This window comes from Neodiprion pinetum, chromosome 2, assembly GCF_021155775.2.
Source record: "Neodiprion pinetum isolate iyNeoPine1 chromosome 2, iyNeoPine1.2, whole genome shotgun sequence".
In the NCBI taxonomy this organism is placed as follows: domain Eukaryota; kingdom Metazoa; phylum Arthropoda; class Insecta; order Hymenoptera; family Diprionidae; genus Neodiprion; species Neodiprion pinetum.
Window position 1 is genome coordinate 9350593 of NC_060233.1, and position 19962 is coordinate 9370554.

At 37.3% G+C, this 19962-nt stretch overlaps 1 protein-coding gene across 3 annotated transcripts in view; it reads left to right on the forward strand.

The window, feature by feature from the left end:
- The first annotated feature begins 7926 nt into the window (after window positions 1–7926).
- Window positions 7927–19962, forward strand: part of LOC124211786 (uncharacterized) — a 50677-nt gene continuing 38641 nt past the window's right edge. For all 3 annotated transcript variants that reach the window (XM_046611202.2, XM_046611205.2, XM_046611204.2), the window contains exon 1: window positions 7927–8351. In XM_046611202.2, the coding sequence (XP_046467158.1) occupies window positions 8277–8351 (75 nt within the window). In that variant the 5' untranslated portion in view covers window positions 7927–8276. The remainder of the gene's footprint in view (window positions 8352–19962) is intronic.

Below are 19962 nucleotides of genomic sequence, written 5' to 3' on the forward strand. Positions count from 1 at the left end.
GTTGAAGCCTTGTTGATGAAAAGTTTATTGAAAAGGAGGTTCGTTACATCGTCTATAATACAGCTGATTTCTTGATATCTACGGTCTGAAATTACTCTTGACGACCTTCTATATCTCTAGCCGCCTCTACTAGCTGCTGAAGATATAGCCGCAGTGACTACCCGACTATAATAATTTGCCGACGAAAGGGTAAATTGAACGAGAATGTAATCAGGATGACAGCTCGTCGTCTCGGAGTTCGTTCGGCCTGGTCCGAGTCCGCTTGGACCACCGCATTGAAGAAAAAGACGTAGGAAAAAAAAATAGAGAAGCAAAAACGGGGCGTATAAGAAAAAGTGCTCGCGGAGTAAAATCGCGTTCGAACTCTCCACGGGGTGATCATCAGACGTCATTCTTCAGCCATAATGATCCCCGGTGGGTAAACATGGCTACGTAACGAGGTAAAAATTTCTCCATCTTTTGCGTATATCCTACATCCGTGTTCAAGAGGGATCGATATTTCCCAATAAGTAACACAAGTGTACGCGACATCGAAAAAATAACGACGAAACGTAGTGATTTGTCTCTGGTGATACTGCACATGGATGTGTGAGCCGTAAAGTCGAGCGATCAGTTACGTAACGCCGCACGTTCCCTTATGGACAATTTGTTTACTCCGTGGAACGAAAAGTTTTCCTACAGCCACCGGCCCCCACAGCGGAAAAGTTTTCGCGACGCGGACTCTGTGTACCATCTAAGAGTATGTGTGCAATTCACGGACGAAGCACTTACACACCTTGGCCAACATTCGATCTGTACTCTGCATAATATGTGCAATGATAATACGGCAGCTCGGTATTTCACGTTCCAAACCACGTATGTACAAGAACTTTCAAACAATCCATCAAGACCGTCTTAAGGGTCGTTGCAAACGGTACTCTGCGTCGATATTAAACAACTTTGTTCTACAGTAGATAATATACAAGGCCGGTTCTGGATACCGATTTCTTTACCGACACTTACCGACACTTAGCCAAGACACAAACCCTTTTCTATAATGTTCGAAAGTGGAGGATATGCCCACTATGATTGACTTCATCGATCATCCGATCATTCAGCTGTTCAGCGTTAAGTGTCGGTAAGGGAATCTGTATCCAGAACCACCCTCGGATATCTATTCTCTACCTGTATGCGGTTGACAGAAGCATTTCTGCACCAAGAATAAAAGGAGGAACTGACAAGATAGCCAGGCTTGAGGTGTTGTTACAATCACTCTGGCACCTTTAATATTCCGCTACTCTTTTCGAGGATACAAAAATTTCAACCTTGGGTTGCGAAACTTCAGCTTCAATATATCCTCCGGTTTTCCGTTTGAATTCAATTTTCTGCCGGGCCATGTCTCGACAAATATGCGTAGTAATTACACAAATTTGGTAAATATTTTAAAATGCTATGGAGAAACATGTTTTTTCTCTACATGCTGGCTTAAAAATAGCATAAGCATAAACGTACGAACGATTTTTCTTGGAACGCCAACTTTCTCAAGGACTGTAAAGGTTTCGTTTGCCTTAGAAGTGACAGTACTTTGACTTGCAAATTTTTTAGTTAGAAAAATGTGACAATTTTAGGCCTTTTCAGTTTTAACGATCATATTCTGTCAGATAATTTCCTTTTCAGACTGTAAATCGGAACGTATCGCTGTGAATTATGAAAAATTTCATTGTCTACATACTTCAGCGTATAAGACAAAAAAACAGCAATACGACGTGTGAATACCGTGTAGATGGAATGTAGATCACCACATGAGGTAAAAATGAGACACTTTTTTTAACCTCTGACGCGTAAAGCGACGTTCCATCAGAAATTCATCATCAGAATTTTAGAAAAATATGACGGGAAGAAACGTTGTTGAAAATCGGATCGTTCTATAAGTTCAAGTTGTCTGCGGTAAGTGTCAGCTGTCGACTATTTGTCAATCTCGTTCAAATATCGCACGCAGGAATGAATAACGTGTATGCATACCTATCCACACGTGACGGCGGTGATACACGAAATCCCGAGAGGTGGATAAAATTCATCGTGACTGATCGCCAATTCATATGTTTAACAGTCGATACATCTCTTCGACATATAAGTACATGTCGTGTGATGCGACCTATTCCCTCGATTTCCAAACACTTCTTAACTCGGTTGGACACTCATAACCACGACTCGAACTTCGAAATGAGTTTCCGTGACTTTTCCATGTTCACCAGAGGGAAAACTCCTCTATTCCCGCAGATTATTTTCAGGATTTTTATATAGAGGCGTAGCATATAGTGTGAATTATACCATTTCAAAACAAATTTAATCTTTTCTCAAAGTTGACGCATTTTCTTTTATTTTTTTTTTTTTTTTACGCGATGATGTGACACGCAGTGTACCATTAATTTATTTTCTACAGGTACGATATATTCGCGCAGTATGTCAATCACGTTTAATCAATTCTTGGATACATTTTCAACGCGTAGCCTCACGCTTCGACTGCTTTATTCGTTTTTGGTATATATTTGAAACCCAGTCGCCGAGGGCTTAAATTTGAGGAATCGACGAATCGAAACCAGCGGACCAAGTTTCACGTCAATCTTAACGCCGGATGATTTGGAAGGTGATACCGGAGCTTGCCGCCATCCTCCTCGAAGTTATTTTTCATCCTCGCTAGTCGTCGATCTTTGCTCGTTCCAATTTTTTCACTGTGTCTCTCTTCCAGCAATGTCGAGATAAAAAAAAAGAAATAGCAGAGCAGGCAAGCGAGAGAGAAAGAAACGTTTCTCCGATCCAGCGCCCCTCGGGGTTACAAGATTTATTCAAGAGTCATGTTACGCCGTATTGATTCCACGGGCTTAGAAACTCTCGAGTTCGGTTTGATTTTCGGATACCTAAATACACCGCCACATCCCTCCCTCAATCTGCAGCCTGACAAATTCGAACCATTTACCAGTGTAACTCATTTCGCAGCCCAACTTTTGTAATTTACCACAAGAACAATGAGGGGGGAAAAAAATGAAAAATTTTTGATAACAATGACGATAATAATAATAATCCTATGAAAAGAAACGAAAGGTATTATACATTTTGACGTCGGATAATAAATCCGGTATAATAATGTTCCGTATATAATGCGATTAATATCCCCCTTGAAGTAAAAAAATATGTATCTCGGATGAAGAATTTTCAACAACGTTTTCGCATTTATCTCGCAGCGTTAGGTGCATATATGACCACATGACGTGAAGAATATTTGAGAAAAATACCATACATCAAGTCACCCTCTCAGAACTCTGTTTACAAGCTCAGGCTTGATTTGCAAAGTGCGAAAAAAAAAAAATCAAAAATTCTTTATTCAGAGTCGGAAGAGAATATAATTTCAATTCAAATAGTTATACGGAATTGCCTGTAGAGTTAATCGTTGCGATCTTTATACGTTGTAGACATCTATAGGTACATAAAAGCAGATCGTTTCCTGTTGTAAAACGACTTCCAGTTATGTCAACGTAAATTGAACGTTGATGTTCGATCTCCGGCGTTAAATCAGTGATGTATATTAAGTATGATGAAAGCCCTCTGTTGGAAAGGATAATGACTCTGTTCGACCCGAAAGTTTCGCCGATTCAAATGGCCCGGTCGTTAGGGAACGTTTTATACTTTACTCGAAAATCTTCGATGTATAAAGTTTATCTCCGGCAATCAGTCTTGTCGTAACTGAAGGGACTTTATCGCTCGAAAGTGCAAAGAGTTGTGAACGAATTTCGCAATGATCGGTAAAGCGAACTAACTTGAGCCCGATAATTTCTAGCGTAATATATCAAGACCAAAGTAGTTAGGTATCTCAGGCTTGGATCGCCGAGATCGTTGACCCAGGTTTTAAGCAGTTATAACGGTCATCCAATTCGAGTGTTAAACGATCTTACGATAGAAAGATGCTGTACCTAAGGCTAGATATGAAACCGGTTCTAGCCGAAATCAATCGTCGAAATCTCATCACACAACTGCTGCTGAGCAAAATTTCCGAGGATGAAATTCACGCCTGCACAAAATGATTGACAAGGTGAAAGGTAATTTATCAATAAAATGTAAAAGTTTGCTGCCCCTCCAGAGACCCAATTACTCCAATTACTTTTCGTCACTAGCTGCTGCCTGCGTGTCGATATATCACGGTCTCTCTCTCTCTCTCTAGGCAAGTTTTAGTTTGAAAACAATTTAACGATTTTGTCTTTCTTTATGTTATTTTTTTTTTTTTTAAATTGTTTTCTTTTCTCTTGGTCACCACGTGATGTATGTAAACTTTTACGTAATATAATACATTTGTCCAATATTGTTGCGGATAATAATAAAATATCCATCTATCTATCAATCTATTTGTCTATCTATCTATCTCTCTTTCGTATATATAACACGTTTTAATACGGATCAATAAGAGTGTAGTATTGCTGGGTGTAAAAATCCAAAAATACTGATTTAGTAACCTCCAATAAGATACAATAATTGTTACACTCTAGTCGAAAGATTACGCATAGTTTCGTTAAGGACTACTTTATATAAATATAATAAGACCAATTGATATTCGTATTGATAAAAAGTCTGGAACAAATTTAAAACATCTGTAAAAAAAAAACTTGATATAAAAAGCATCAATTTTTCTAAGATCCGAATCGACAACACAATTTTCATAATATTTGTAAGTATATTTCGATGCGAAAATACGCAAACAAGCCGAAACGAGTCAATTTTCAAAAAAACGTCGTCTTTGCATTCTAGTTTGTAATTTTAATCCACTTGTACATTACTTGTATCCTTTCATTGGCCTTTGATCCAACTTTATACCACGGCATAATAAATGAAATTCATTCATTCATTCGCCTTCTAATAATATCAGTTTGCCAACTTTTATCCTCGTTTCAGCAAACACGCGTATGCGAAACAGAATTGCAGCTGCTGCTCGACGATATAGGTTTAACGAGACGAATTCTCCCTCGAAAAACGACGAGTCGCGTGCAATGGTTAGCGAGTGATGCTCGCCCTGTTAAATAACTGTTATTTTTTCGTTGTTTGTTTGTTGAGTCAAAAAACATCGACAGCAACGGTATATGCAATGCGCGCTTTCAGTTGAAAATATTGATTTCTAAACGCGTGTATTTTACCAGGTGATCGTTGATAAATGATTTGAAAAACAAAAATTCTACCTCTCACTTTTCCCTCTGTTATTCTACTCGTCGCTCGACTTCCACCTGTTAATTATTCAATTTGCATACCAAACGAAGGCACTGTTTCTACCGAGTATAAACTTGACGATTCAAGTATTATATTATCCGTATATAAGTTATACATTCATTAGAGAAAGCGTGCAAATCAGTCTACGACGTTATACGTGTAATTAGGTTGTCTAAACTTTCGCACACGCAATTTAATTCTTACGCCTGAGTAACGTCGAGAAACTCTATAATATACAAGGGTCCGAAATATCTACAAGGAGGGAAAAAAAAAAATAAATAAAAATACGCTTGCATGGTTGGTTGAGATATTTCACTTTAAGAGCAACAAATTTATTATAATAAATCGTTTATATTATCGCATTTTTTACCGAGTATCGACTTGACGCAATAAAATGAAAGCCCGGAAGTTCGTAACGAAGTTATTAGATTCACTGCGTTCGCACAGTTGAGCACAAATCGATCAGCTGATCGGTACGGTGAACGCCATTTTGTTCGAAATGGCGGATCTATCGATCGTTCAACAGTCACGTAATTCACGCGTGTGAAATAGAGTCGCGGTATCTCAGACGCGTGTCAGTAAAATTGGGCGATGTATCACCAGGTGAGATACGATTCGGAGCCGTGACGTGAGTAGAGATAGAAAGAAAATACATTGTGTGTATAATGGCTTTCCTGATCGGTCGGATCTCGTTTGAAAGTGAGAGAGACAAAAAGTTGTAACATCGATCATGTAAACCCGCGTTTTAATTCCTGTCATTTTCAGGTGCAACAAATCTTTCTTTTTCATTTTTCTTTCGAATAGTAGGCAGTATACAGTCATTTTTTTATTGCACATAGGTCTTTCCATGTCAATTCGACCAACGACTTTCCCTCACCATTTTCGATTCGCTTCACGATTTTTCATACGATTCTACGGTCTCAAAAAAGCACTCGTGAAATTTTTCAGATTTTTTCCACTAACCATTAATACTCTATGATTATTCAAACCCGAGAAAATTCTAAAAAATCTTATATTTCATCCTGATTGTTCTGACACGCATCCCATGACGATATTTTCTTCTATTTTTTTTTCAGCACTCTTAACATTTTGAACAAACAAAACACCATATTCCAACATTTCGAACACTCTTAAAATATTACCGAAAATTCTGCGTTCAATTCTGAATCTTTCACCGCAAGGGTGCAGAAGTGTTAGTGTTTCAGTATGAGAAAATTTTTGATTTCGCTCGCACTTGTACCCTGAAAAGCTTGTTTTGGCCAAAAAAGAATAAGCCCCTCAAAAGATGAGGGGTGTAGCTTATGTGAAATGGTTGCCGAAATTGCATTTTGTGATAAAAAATCATGAAAATTCCGTTTCTCTGCCATTTCGACCAGAACATTTTTTTTTTTATATATCTGAAGGATTGCTATTTAACAATGATCACTCTTAATAGCGAAAGTAGTCATTCGGCGTGATTGACCAATTAAAACTTGTCACGATTAATCGTAAAAGGGTTTCAGGAGTGCGGGGGCGCCGAATGCGTGCAAAGTACACAGATTCATAGAGAGAAGCTCGAGCTTTCAGATATACTCAAGCATCGATTTCTCAAAAGTAAAAATCGCCGAAAGTTTACTCCGGTGTGAGATTATCGCCCACGTTCAAGAAACATGAAAGAAAAAACTCGCTACCGCCTTTTGGGAAGCACTTATATCTTGCAGGCAGTAGCGGTCGACCAAACTTGCGCCCATACCATCGAAATTGCGAATTCATAAACACGAGAAAAAAGCTTTCAAAGCTCGAATATTCCACGTCGATCGAAAGTGAAAAAATAATGATTAGCCGTTGCACGTTGTCCTAACTTGTATCAGTTAAGAATTATTCGACGATTGTCAAACCACGCGAATTTTTTATCCAATTAATCGTAATTACGCAGTACCGGCGTCTGCCGATTGACTGTAAAGAAAATTACGACCCGTTCCACAAACGCCCCCGATTTCGTGTCCACGTAATGCCGCGTCATCTTCCGTACATGATCAGACGAAAATTTCCGAATCGTTATACGAGAATAATTAAACCGTAAATGAGCACCCTTCTCTCGATGTGACTTAAAAGATTTCCATTTCAACGATTCTTTTCATTTGTATAATCATCTCTGATGCCGATGGATTAACATTTTTTATCACATTCCATTTCAGGCGTAATAAACTTAGGAAGGGAAAAATAAGAAAAAAAAATTATACGAAACTGCTTAAAATATTCTAGTTGGTATAATATAAACGATAACCATGTTTTCAATCAAAAGTAAACGCGTACGTAAATCCGCGGTAAAGATAGAAAAAAAAAAGAAAAAAATGCCGCGTCAAATATAAGTTCCTTTTCAAATAACGAAAGGTTCTTTTTCTTGTGATGGGGTCGAATTATACTGAATAATTATGTTTTTCTTTCTCCCCCCCCCCCCCCCCCCCCCCTTATTGTATTGCACAGTTGATCTAAGTTTTGGCAAGATGGGTGTAGGTACCTTGACTATAAATGTAAGTCAGGAGGATTTAAAGAAACTGACTACAAGGTGGGTTGAATAAGGGTGGATAGAAGAAATGGAGAAATGTGCGGCAGCAGGGCGCCTGCGTTTTCCGGAGTACGCGTGGCGGCGAAAAGCGATACGAGGCGGGGGTAAGACGAGAGCGAAACGGGGTTGACGTTTCGGGGTGGCGCGGTCAGTGCTAGTCGGCGCAAAGCTGTCTCGGTCGACGGGAAACGTGGCGAGACGATAGAGGGATCAGATTTTTGTAAAGAAATTGATTTCGAAGCGGAATCCGCTTGAAACAGTTCGAAAAGAAGCGTGAGAAAAAAATATTAATAAAAAAAAAATAGAGCACGAGAAAATAGAAGAAAAGAATTTTTCGATAAACAATTTTTTAACATAGATATTATGTAAATTATTACAAATATTATGCGATCGTGGCTAAAGAGCGTTAAAAGCATCGGCTCCACTGATCGAATCCCACCGCTGTCACCAAAGTGAAATGTAGAGTCGCAACGGTTACGAAAATCCATGTGCGCGCGGCATGGCAATCATGCAATCGTGTTGTTGCTGGCGATCCGTACGCAGAGGAAGTATCGCCTGCGCTATTTACACAGGAGTAAGTTGTTTGCAATTTTTATCACAGTATGGACACATGCTGAACTGTTGACATTTCGCGTGATTCGATTTTTTTTTTTCACATGAACGTGAAGAATAATTACTATACATGTATGTGCGTGTGTGCGTGTGTGTGACTGTGTGTCAGAAAGTAAATATAAGATCGCTCTCTGGTTGCCAGAAATTGGATGTTTGTATCGGAAACCTGTACCGAAAATAGGTATAATACAAAGCATATCTCGACGTGACCGGGTCGAGGTTAGAGAGTAGAAAGCAATAAAGGACAAAGACGAAACCAGAGTAAGGAAAAAAAAAAAAAAAAAGGCCAAGAAAAAGATAAAATAAAATTACTGATCAAAAGTCGATAGGCAATTAAATAAGGAACCGAGGCACGTGTGCGCAAACTTAGGTGGAACGTGAGCTGAGAGTTTTCTGATAAAGTTTCTCACTTGTCGGACAAAGGACAGTTGAACAGAAAGACAAAAGGAAAATGTACGGAAGAAAGAGTGAGACAAGGGAGTATAGATTCGCGAGCGAGAATCCCGCGGTGGGTACCCAGTTTGTGGTATCTTGCAGACGAGAAAGAAAAAGAGAAAGGAAAAAGTAAATACCGGTGAGAAGATTAAAGGATGAGTATGAGAGAAGAAGTTAGAATTAAAAACAATACCCGAGAAATGAAAAATTGTCATTATCTGGGTCGAAATGCAATTTATTTAAAAGCGTGCAGCCAACGTTACTTCGACTAATGAGAAATCCAAAGGAGACACGTAGTGAAAAAATTTTAAAAAAAAAAAAGGAAAGCAAAAGCTAATTACATTCACGATCCTCTCGACGATTAGGTCGTCAATTTTTGACGCAAGCCGAACAAACTCGTTAACAATCCACAGCGTTGACCTCAGGCTAAGAAAACCTGTATTTGCAGACGGGTGAATATTACGTTTCAAAGAAAAGCTCGTTTCGGCATTTTTCAAAGAATTATTCAGATTTATCTCGAGCGATATCTAATATTGACACCGTCAAAAAATTGTCTTCGTGTATAATTGTAGTAGAATCTAAAATGACCGCGGGACAAAATGAAGATTATTGATAATTGGAAGACGTATGAAAATCAGAATAAATTTTCATTCACATTCATGATGCGGTTCTGTACCGCGTAACAAGTATGAACGGTTGACTAGAAAGATCAAAGAACGTAGCAAAGTGTATTCGAACGATTGGCCTCTGCCACAGAAATAAAAAATCTGAACGTTGAAGTCAACGATGGTTTACAAAAATGTTTACACGGTTATTAGGCATCGAAAAAAGCGACTCACCATTGACTCGTATAATCTCAGATTTCACCCCCATTTTGTAGTATTACAATTGTCTACATACTAAGGCCCACATATTTTTTATGACTTTTGTCTAAGCCGTCATTTAATACGACTTTTTAATCCACACGATATGTATATTTTTATAAAAACCTAGAACAGTTTCTGCTGAGTAATGATAATTTTGTACGATTTTCAAAACCAGATATGCTTTTTTTCAGTTATATTAAATCGATTTGGAATCATTTCAGCTACCGATTGATCGCGCAATCAATTGTTGAATACTGGAAATATTGATCCTATTGTAGATAAAAAAAATTTCCAAAGGAAGGGTCCAATCTGGGTCTAGGCTTAAGAATCTTAATATCTGAATAAAAATTTTGAGAATTGCTTCGAATTTTCAAATTACGGCAAAAGACGGGTTAGTTTTCAAACATCATAAGTAAAACACATTTGCACAAAAAAAAAAAAAAAACTGATAAAATTGACAATACTGTTTTGGATTTGGAACAATTGCATAAATTTTCTTAACAAAATCAGAAACGGTGAGGATCCGACGTTTGTTGACTTGGCGCGGAATGCCCCCTATGTATATCTCTAAACTCGTAACTCGAACGGAATCTCAGAGTTTTGAATACGCGAATACATCTACAAAACAGATGAAACACGGCGCAGATATCAACCTACCATAAACAAGCGAGATATTCAAATTTCACCATCATTCTACGATGGCGGTGTTTCAGATATGGAATATCATAAACAGTCGCTGGCGCTAACGGATACAGTGATTTCACAATCAGTCGTCGAGAAGAGAAGGCTGACCAAACTCCGGTTGTTACTACTGCAAAGCGATACGCACATTTATGGAGCAGCGCCAAGTTGAGTTTCACGCAAAATCTCTGATACGGATATTATACAATTATTATAGCGACACGTACGCTTGCGAGAAAATTCTTGTTCAGATATTTTGAACAATCATTACAGAAATAAATAAATAAATTTAAGAAAACACAAGGAGATTCTACACCGAGGAAAAGGATTATTTGAGTCAAGTGATATTCGTTTGATTCAACTTAATGCTATAGTCAGATTCGGCGAACACAATACTTGGTTAATTCAACAAAAATGTTGTTTGTTTTCTCGGACAAAATACTTGTGACAACTTGATATTGAATCGAATCAAGTATTTGACTATCAATTTATTCAAGATAACACAGCGTGAGTTCCTTGCAATAATGTGAACAATGTATTAAGAAAAAGGTGTGATTGATATGACTAAAAATTTTATTGAACGCACCTCGATCATTTTGTTTTAAAAATATAGAACTGTTGTATCAAAATAAATAAAGCTTGTTCTAATTCATGTTTTGTTGAGTCACGAGTTCAATAGTTGATGCAGGCAATGAAATTTCTTGTAATGAAAACTTTTCGCATTGACTCAACATTAGAGTTATTCAAGTGCATAAGACGTACGCTTCGAATGATAATCATTTATAATTCTGTTGACACAAAATTTTGTGATATTTACCCGATATTTTATGCGTAAAAACCGGAAAACTTATCGTTGAAGTACAAATTGAATATTGCCAATATTTTTTGTACATTAATCGTCATTCGTCAATAACAATTTCGTTAATCTCAAACTGAGTATTACGCTTTCTTCTGTTGTAACGTGCCTGATACTAGCCGACTACCGGGCCGTGTAACTATCTCTGAAGCTACTTCCGTAGCGAGAAAGTTCACCACCTAGCGGCCGTTTATAGCACTATCGTACTGATGTTTACGATGAATATATTCTCTACTTGTTTAAGAGCATGTGATGTTTCTTTTACCTGATAAACAAATTGGTGCAAGTGATCCAACTATTTACGCTAAACAAGCTACGGTTAGATCAACAAAATATGACATTCGATCGATGTAAATATTTTGTTGACTAGATTCATGTACTTATTTCATTTCAAGTATCTAATTATTTAGATCGACAAATATCTTACTTAGAGGAACCGTACGTAAACTTCAAGAGAAATGATATTTAGTTGACTCAATTGCGAAAACACATCAAAAGCTTCACCTCACTGTGTTTGGAACACGCGAGAGATACTAGATCGAAGTGAACGGATTCCAACGGAATCTATTTTGTTGGTTCAAGGATTCCTCTGCCTCCTTGTATGGGCTCAGATATAGAGCCCGAAACCCTTTCCTTGCGCGTACATAATTAATTCTGAAACATCTCCCTGCATAATTTTACTCATCCTCAAAGTTCTTCACCGTAACTATAATGTATAATTCAAGATACCCATCCGATCTGAACCTCTCGGCTTCTTATTAAACGTTTTAATTATACTTAAACGCAAGTTTCCGAATGCCTTATGGATACTGCTGCACCCTTATTCTCCGAGAGCTTTTCGCCTCTGAATTTATGACGACTAGCAGCGGGAAAGAGATTTAGAGAGATAGCGATAATGAGAAATAGATTCGTTTGCCATGGACTTGATTGCTATTAGTTCAGACGACTTATATTACACACCGTAAATACTTTACACGCTGCACTAAAAGTTGTACGTACAAAGTGTGGCTGTCTAAGCTTTACCCTTAATTACACAGCGTCTCTTCGCGGTCTTTATTTTCAGCGTAGAAACTTTTAAACTTGCTCCAACTCTTTATCAAATCATTTTTTAATCCATTTTTCCGTAAATTTTCTCTTTTCATCGAATTACATATCGAAATACCTTGTCCTTTGTAAATTTATGCAAGTGTTACTGAAACGATGAGAAAATTTAAGATCGATGTTAAATCGTCGCGAGTAAGCAATTTTCGAATATAGGGTAACAGCTGAAATTCTAAACTTGGCACGGATACGTCAAGCTCCGCGTAATATCCTGTCGTTGTCATAGGTATGTACAGTTGTAACACGTGTCCATCGTGTATGTAAGTATATAAATTGAAGAGTGAGGCAGCGTTGAAAAGCAATCGTCGGAAATAGGTTTAATAGTACTAAAAATGCCAGCTGCCTGCTGTATAAAACCGGTGATGGACTTTTCGTGTAAAATGAATGAAAGAAAAATACGTGAAAGCGAGTGGCTGAGGAAGTGGTCTCGATTCGACTGTCACATACACTTTGGTCACTTTGTCATCGAATGGAGTTGAATGCTTGGTGCCCGGGCACTCAAATTCCCGAATTCCCACAAGAATCGTACCCTTCGAATAAAGAAAGAGGGGAGATAAAGTACTCGAGACTGCACCGTCACCCTTCAAATCAGCTCCTTTTTCGGCGTTTCATTTGTTAAGGAGGTTGGTTGGCCAAAAAACGACATTTTTTATTAATTTTATTTCAAGGTTTTCGCACGTGTTTGAATATTTGTCAAATTATAATATTCGCCAGCTTCAAAGATTTTTCTAGAATGGTTGAAAATACAGCGCATTTTATTCAAAACACCATTTCCACAAAATCACCGAGACAGATGTGGCGGGGTTGAAGTTACGAATTTGAAAAGTTCCGAAAGCGCCTAATTCAGAATCATTTTATGGCGAAACTTGAAGTAAAGAAATCAAACTTTTGCAGAACAACAAAGTTTCGAATGGTCGGAAAGCCGACGGCTCAAAGTTCCGAAATATAGGATTCCGGAAATTCAAGTTACGATAGAACAAAATTTCGAAAAATAACGTTTCGATGTAGTAAAATTCTGAAAGTTAAAATATGCTTAAACAGTGTAGTTTACTCGATGAGTGTTATAAAAAATTTAAAAAAACCCAAAAAACGGAATGACCGGGATCCCGAACGTAAAAATATCGAAAATCCAAAACAAAGAAAGATGAAAGTGGTGAAATTTCACCAAGCTAGAGATTCACGGAACTGAAAACCTTTGATCGTTCGGAATTTCAATGTTTCAGATTTTTAAATCCTCTCATTTTCGCACTTTCGGAACTTTGACTTGTCGGAGTTATGCCCCTTCAGAATTTTGTCCTTTCGGAATTTGGCGCTGTCGGAACTATTCAAATTCGGAATTTCAACCCCGCCCCAAACAGATGTTTCTTTTTGTTGATTCAGTGGACGATTCAATGTTTCTATATCTTGATCATAATCAATATCGGTGCAATGTTGTAAAATTCAATATTAAACGATGAGAAAAGCGTTTCAGTGAAATTATGGAAAATAATTTTCAGCTGCAGAAAATGAGCCATTGTAGAACATGAAATAAAATGAAAAAAATGATTTTTACATTCTCAAAGCAATATCCGCTCTTCGAAGAAAGACAAAAAGTATCGATTTTTATCCAACCAACCTTCTTAAACAAAAAAGAATTATAAAGCGTAGGTCCGGTAACTGAAAAAAAATCCGATTAAGAGGCCCCAGCTTAAGAGATCCTCTTTTGCGAATCTGTGCCTGTTTATTATGTCCTCCCAGATTAGGCGAGCACTTCTTCCTACGCGTAGGAGATTAAATCGGTAAAAGGATTTACCTGATAACGCGAGTTCGTTCGAAAAAGCTCTAACACCGGAATCGCGTGGAGAAAAAAAATCGGGCATATTGTTCGCGATATTCAAAACCTATTCCAGACTATAAATTTGTTTACTTTTAATAGCTTATTTCTGATACAAGTATCAAGGCGATTAAATTTAAGCTTAGAAAAGTTTCCTCCGTCTCTCAGCTTTTCATTTAATTGGACATTTTCATTCGCGACGTTTACCCGCCTTTCTTCAGAGCTTTTTTACATTAAGCTTAAAAATTTCATGCTTCTGCTGCTGATACTCGACGAAATAAAACCGGTTAAATTTCGATCCAGAAAATTCTGACCACGCAGATTTAAAGAGGCTGCTTACGTTGCACAAAGATTTTCACGATGGTCACGTTCCTTCGGCGTATAAAAAGCTCTACAGCATCACGTCGAAGGATCGAGAAAGTGGAGAAGAAGAATATTCCAAAAACTACTGCGAATATACGCTTATCAAATTTTTTTTATAAAAACTGTACATGCGTGGAAAAATTGCAGACGTTACATAAATTTCAGGGATGATAAACTTCCTCGCTCACATAAGTACAATTTAAGTTACGTGTCAGACTGCAAGCTTAGCGTAAGCCGAGCGCTAAATTGAGCTGAAATTTTTCGAAACTTTTACGTTAAGAACTTTCCCAGTTAATTGAAATCCTGCAACAAGAAAGCTGCGACTTGCTAGACGCGATGCTATAACTTCACGTGCCTACGTATCAAAGTTAAAGTGAAACCTAGTTGGATGAAGCCTGAGAATCAGTGTATATGTATACATATTGTAATATCGATATTGATCGTATGATTATACTGCATGTATTTTGCCATTTTCCAGCTCTGTAATATTTGAAAATCACGTCACGGGAAGATTTTAAATATTGATATTAAAGAGATTTCAATCAAACGAAATGAAACCATTTTCTTGTACTCGCAAATTTAATTTGAAGAAATATCATCGTTTATAACGTTACTTTCCAGCCTGAAAATATTCTAATTTCTAACAGAGTTTACTTGAAGAATTGTCAGGATTTAAAACGCGCGTTTCTCCCCGCGGTGAAAATTTTTATACAGTTGAACACACGACCGGACTCGTTCTCTTTAAAATCCGCAGACAGATCGTAATCCCTCACCTCTACCTTCGTAATATCATCTCATAAGTATACTTGGGTCCATTTGTGTGCTTATACGGGGTTATATTTCGCTTGGAAAAATTGTTGTGGAAGGAAAAAAAAAAAAAATATGCAAACGAACGGACTAAAGAAGATCAAAAATAATGGCGTGGTGTATAATACGTGAGGCACATAACGCTAGGAGTCAAGCTGTTTGTTAAACGCCTAAAACTCGGATTTGGACCTAATTCTTTTTTTCTTGGGCTCTGTTTATCTCTGTTGAAAAAAAAAAAAAAAAATAGATTTAAGCGGCAAAAAGCTACTTTCGACGATAGGTTACAAAGGACGAAACGGCGAAGCAAGATAAAAAGAACGACGGTGAGAAAGAAAAACGAAACGCACAACGGAGCCTGAAAAATTGAAGAAATTATTTTCGTTCCGAAAGACAGAAGGTCCTCCTTTCTCGCAACATTGTTTCACTTTCGGAAAAATCCAGTCGCTGAGTTGAATTAAAGTGTGAGTGAGGCTTTTTAAAATGTGCAATGTAAGTCACCTCCGGAGATTTAATAATAATCATCCTTAAATTAACGAGACAATCTTTATCACCGTCGTGAATAAAAAGCGTGTGATATAATAATAACCGGGGTTGAAAATTTTAGCCCTTTCTTTCCCCTCCTGCCGATTTCTCACCGGGTCCGTGGATGGCGAATGTGTGTTTTGACGATGTCGTAAACAGCAAAACACGAGCTATTTGCTTTTATACGAGTGAAGTACGGGGGCCGGGGTTTCCAGTCGACGGTGTTGAAAACTCGGTATTCAAAATTCAAGATACATTCACGGGCAAAGAATTATTACATATTCGCGTGCGAACTTTCAGCACTCTCAAAAAACCATGTTTCACGTACCCTGTATCATGTACGATGGATTATACATAGATATGTATATGAGCGCGTAATATCGGAGCTTCGGAGCTTCTAGCCTGGCAGCTTTTATCCTCGTGCGTAAAGAACGCACTTGTGTATTCATCGTCTGGACCATTTACGCCCCCGTTCTTTAAGCTATGTCCTATAGTAATACCTGTTCATTGTCAGGCACCTACGTATACCTCGTATATACATTTACAACAAAAAAAAGGCGACAAATTTTTCATACCGAGTAAGCGCGCGAAAAAAAAAGCACACATACACTCGTCTGCAAATTATTTATCAAACGTGACGCGTGAAATCTTTCGTTTACTCAATTTATCTCGTTTCAGTTGATTACAAAAATTTTGCTACTTCTGAATACTTTTTTACTAGTCTGACGAAGTTATTGATGCGATACATTGGCTCAAAATCTAGAAAATTAACTGAAACATGACGATGAAAAATTATTGAAAAATGAACTGCTTTAGTCTGGCCGATAGATACCAAGGTCATAAAAAACAAAAAAGAACAATATCCAATTCCAATTTCGAACTAAAAATTTAAATTTGTGATCAAAGATTTTAAACCCCTTGGATACCATGTTACGTGAAAATTTGACGTTTTTTTTTATTTTAAGCCACTATAATGGATCCATCATTACAAATTTTTTTAGTCTGACCTTGGATTCGTTATCGGTTCCCCAGAAAACCTCCGCCTCCAATTTCTACGAAAATCGGATTATTTTTAGATTTTTTTGAACCATATTGGATCGCCATTTTGGATTTCGCAATCTGACGTCAGATTCGTGATGAGTGAACCTAAAAAATCGACGAGTATCAATTTTTATCAATAGCGAAATGTTTTTAGTGTTTTCAGCTTATTGAATGGGCCAAATTTAAATTTTGCAAGTCAGACCTTAGATTCGTGATTAGCGGCCCAAAAATCCTCAGAGCACAAATTTTCATTCAAATCCATTTATTTATTCTCAAAATATCATAATTTTTAGTTTGTTTTTTGGAATTTTGTTATTTAAGTAATTCAAAAAATACCGAACCGATCAAAGCCATTATCTAATAAGTTCTAAGTTTGGAAATGCCGCGTCGGTTGAGACCAAAATAATTGAAATCCGGTAACACGTTCTCGAAATATCATCGGACAAAAAGATCGATTACATACATAAATGAGTACCGTGTATGATTGGAAGTGATTCTCGAAACTTCAATACGTGGATATCCAGTGAAAACTGAACTTTTCATTTTCGGAACGATTACAATAACTGTATTTTTTTCTATGAAAAACAGAGAAACGTCAAGTTAAAAATATATAAAGCAATACGTACGATAGGATTGATTTCTGAAGATTTTTGGTTTCTTGCTACCAACTTTTATTTTGAACCAAATAAACGCCGGTAATTGAAATACTAAGTAAATTTTTTTACCCAATTTATCTATTTCAATTAACCTATTCTTCTTACAGCGTCATCAAAGCGAATGAATCTGTGAGAAATTGATTAAAGACACAACGTTGTGAATTCTACTACAGAATCCTCCATGTTTCCGTACGATTGCGACCATAAAAAAGCGACAACGATTCAAGACTCGGATTCTGTTGCACGACAAGCGATAATCGTTGCTCCGTAACCTGGTAATTACCGGAATCGTGAGGTCGCGGTGGTTCTGGTCGGTACGGTGGTTGGTTGGCATCCGAGTAATTCCGGAATTAACTGCACTTTATCGTGACCCCGTATTCGCCTGGAGGACGGAGGACTGTCGTCTTTGTGCGAGAGAAGCTGTGCAGCATCCGTGTATGCGGAGAACGTCGAACGAGAACGGAGAAGGAGGATAGTGAGGGGTGAAAAAAAAAAAAAAAAAAATGGGAGAGAGAGAGAGAGAGAGAGAGAGAGAGAGAGAGAGAGAGAGAGATAGGAAAGAGAGAGAAGCGGAGAGTTGCGGAAGTAAGCCGGTAGAAATACCCCAGGGAGATGATGAAATGAGAGCGTGGTTATTTGCCAAGTTCGACTATGATGTCGCTTCGCGGAAACGACGATCGCTATACGTGGTACAAATATCGTGGAAAATAACGTTATACTCCTACACGTATTTCGTATCATCCTGAGATGATGTGAGAAAAACTAAACCCTTTGAATCACAGTAGTAATTATTCTTACGACCGATTTTATATCCATTTTTTTGTATATTTAGAGAACTTTGAAAACATATTTCTTTGAGTTTTTGACTATTTCTGATAGTATACTAACAGGTTTTCAATACTCGATATTAATTGTTGCGACATAATGTAAATTATTAGTGTTAGAAAGTAATTGATTGAGAGAAATGTTGAAAATTACAGGAATAATTCATTTCCGAGAAATTACCGCTCTACACATATACATCATACATATTTCATATAAATTACAAGTTTTTGGGGTTACTGATTACGAATCTTAAACCAGATTTAAAAACTTCAAGATTTCGCGTCTAATATCACGAACGAAGATTTGAAATTCACACTGAAAGAAATTTTTAGTTCCGGTTACCGCTCAGTCCTTAATTATTTTCATTTTTTACCACGATCGAAAAATATAGTTCTAGGTGGAAAATGAAAATTAGTTTTGTAGCTTTTACCAGAAAGTCTAGTATCCGTTGCTATTCTTTCTCATTACGATCACTGTTATTATGTTTTCTTGCAACTGTTGAGAAAATGTAATGCTTGTGCGACAATAAATTGACGTTAAAGCTTTATTTATCTAAAAAAGTAGAGTAAACCTCTGAAACTAATTTTGCGTTGCAATTACCAAAAAAGGATCGACGATAGCGCAAAATGGTTAGGCGTACCTCGTTTTTCGTCATTCCAACAATATTCAAACAGTTTTTTTTAATGATAGCTGTTTTACTGAATTTTGCTAGTTACTGTAAAAAATGAAAGTTTTCTCAGTGAAATCGCATCCGGTGAAAAAACTCTGCCCACGGGTTTTTGGGGTCGATGATTACGAATCTGTAATCGGATTTTAAAAATTCAATACGGCGAATCCAATCAGCGACCCCGAAACCCCCTGCGTAGCAAGTTTTTTGAGCGTATTCAATCAAATTCGAAATTTTCGTCCGCTATATTGGATCCGCCGTTTTGAATTCTTGAAACCTGATTTCGGACTCGTAATCAGTGACCCTAAAAACCGTAGAATACTATCTCGTTGCAAAAGTTGACTCAGCACAATAATATGTGGCTCAAAGAGTTAAAGTAGTTTTTTCCAAAAACGGAAATCACTTCTCTTGACGCCCTAAGTAATGGTGCGTCTAATTCGACGCGCCCAAAATTTCTCCCCTTTTAATGGTGGTGGAAAAGGCTTGAAGCAGAATCGAGAACCCCAGATTAGAGACCTCATTTCTACCCCTAATGCGGGTAGCATCCACTTTTCGACATCAAAGAAACGACGATTGCAAACGCGGCAGCAGACTAGCTGAATACCTCGAAGTTGGATTGAGCAAGTTGGATGGCAAAAAATCGATATACTTTATATGAATTTTATCAAATGATCAAATTACGTATTATCATAAGTTACGAAAATCTCTTTGGGGATAAGAATATAGAAGATACTGGAATTGAAACGAAAAACATGTTGTTAGAAATCGAAACTTCATTTCAAATCGTAAACTCTATAGTAGTTCCAGAAAAGTACTTATTACAAATTCATCGAACACTTTTTCTTCATCAAGTAAGTATCGTCAAAGATTTACTATGAGAAAAAAATCCACCGATATAATTAATGACAATTAACAAACGGAAATATTGAATCGAATACTG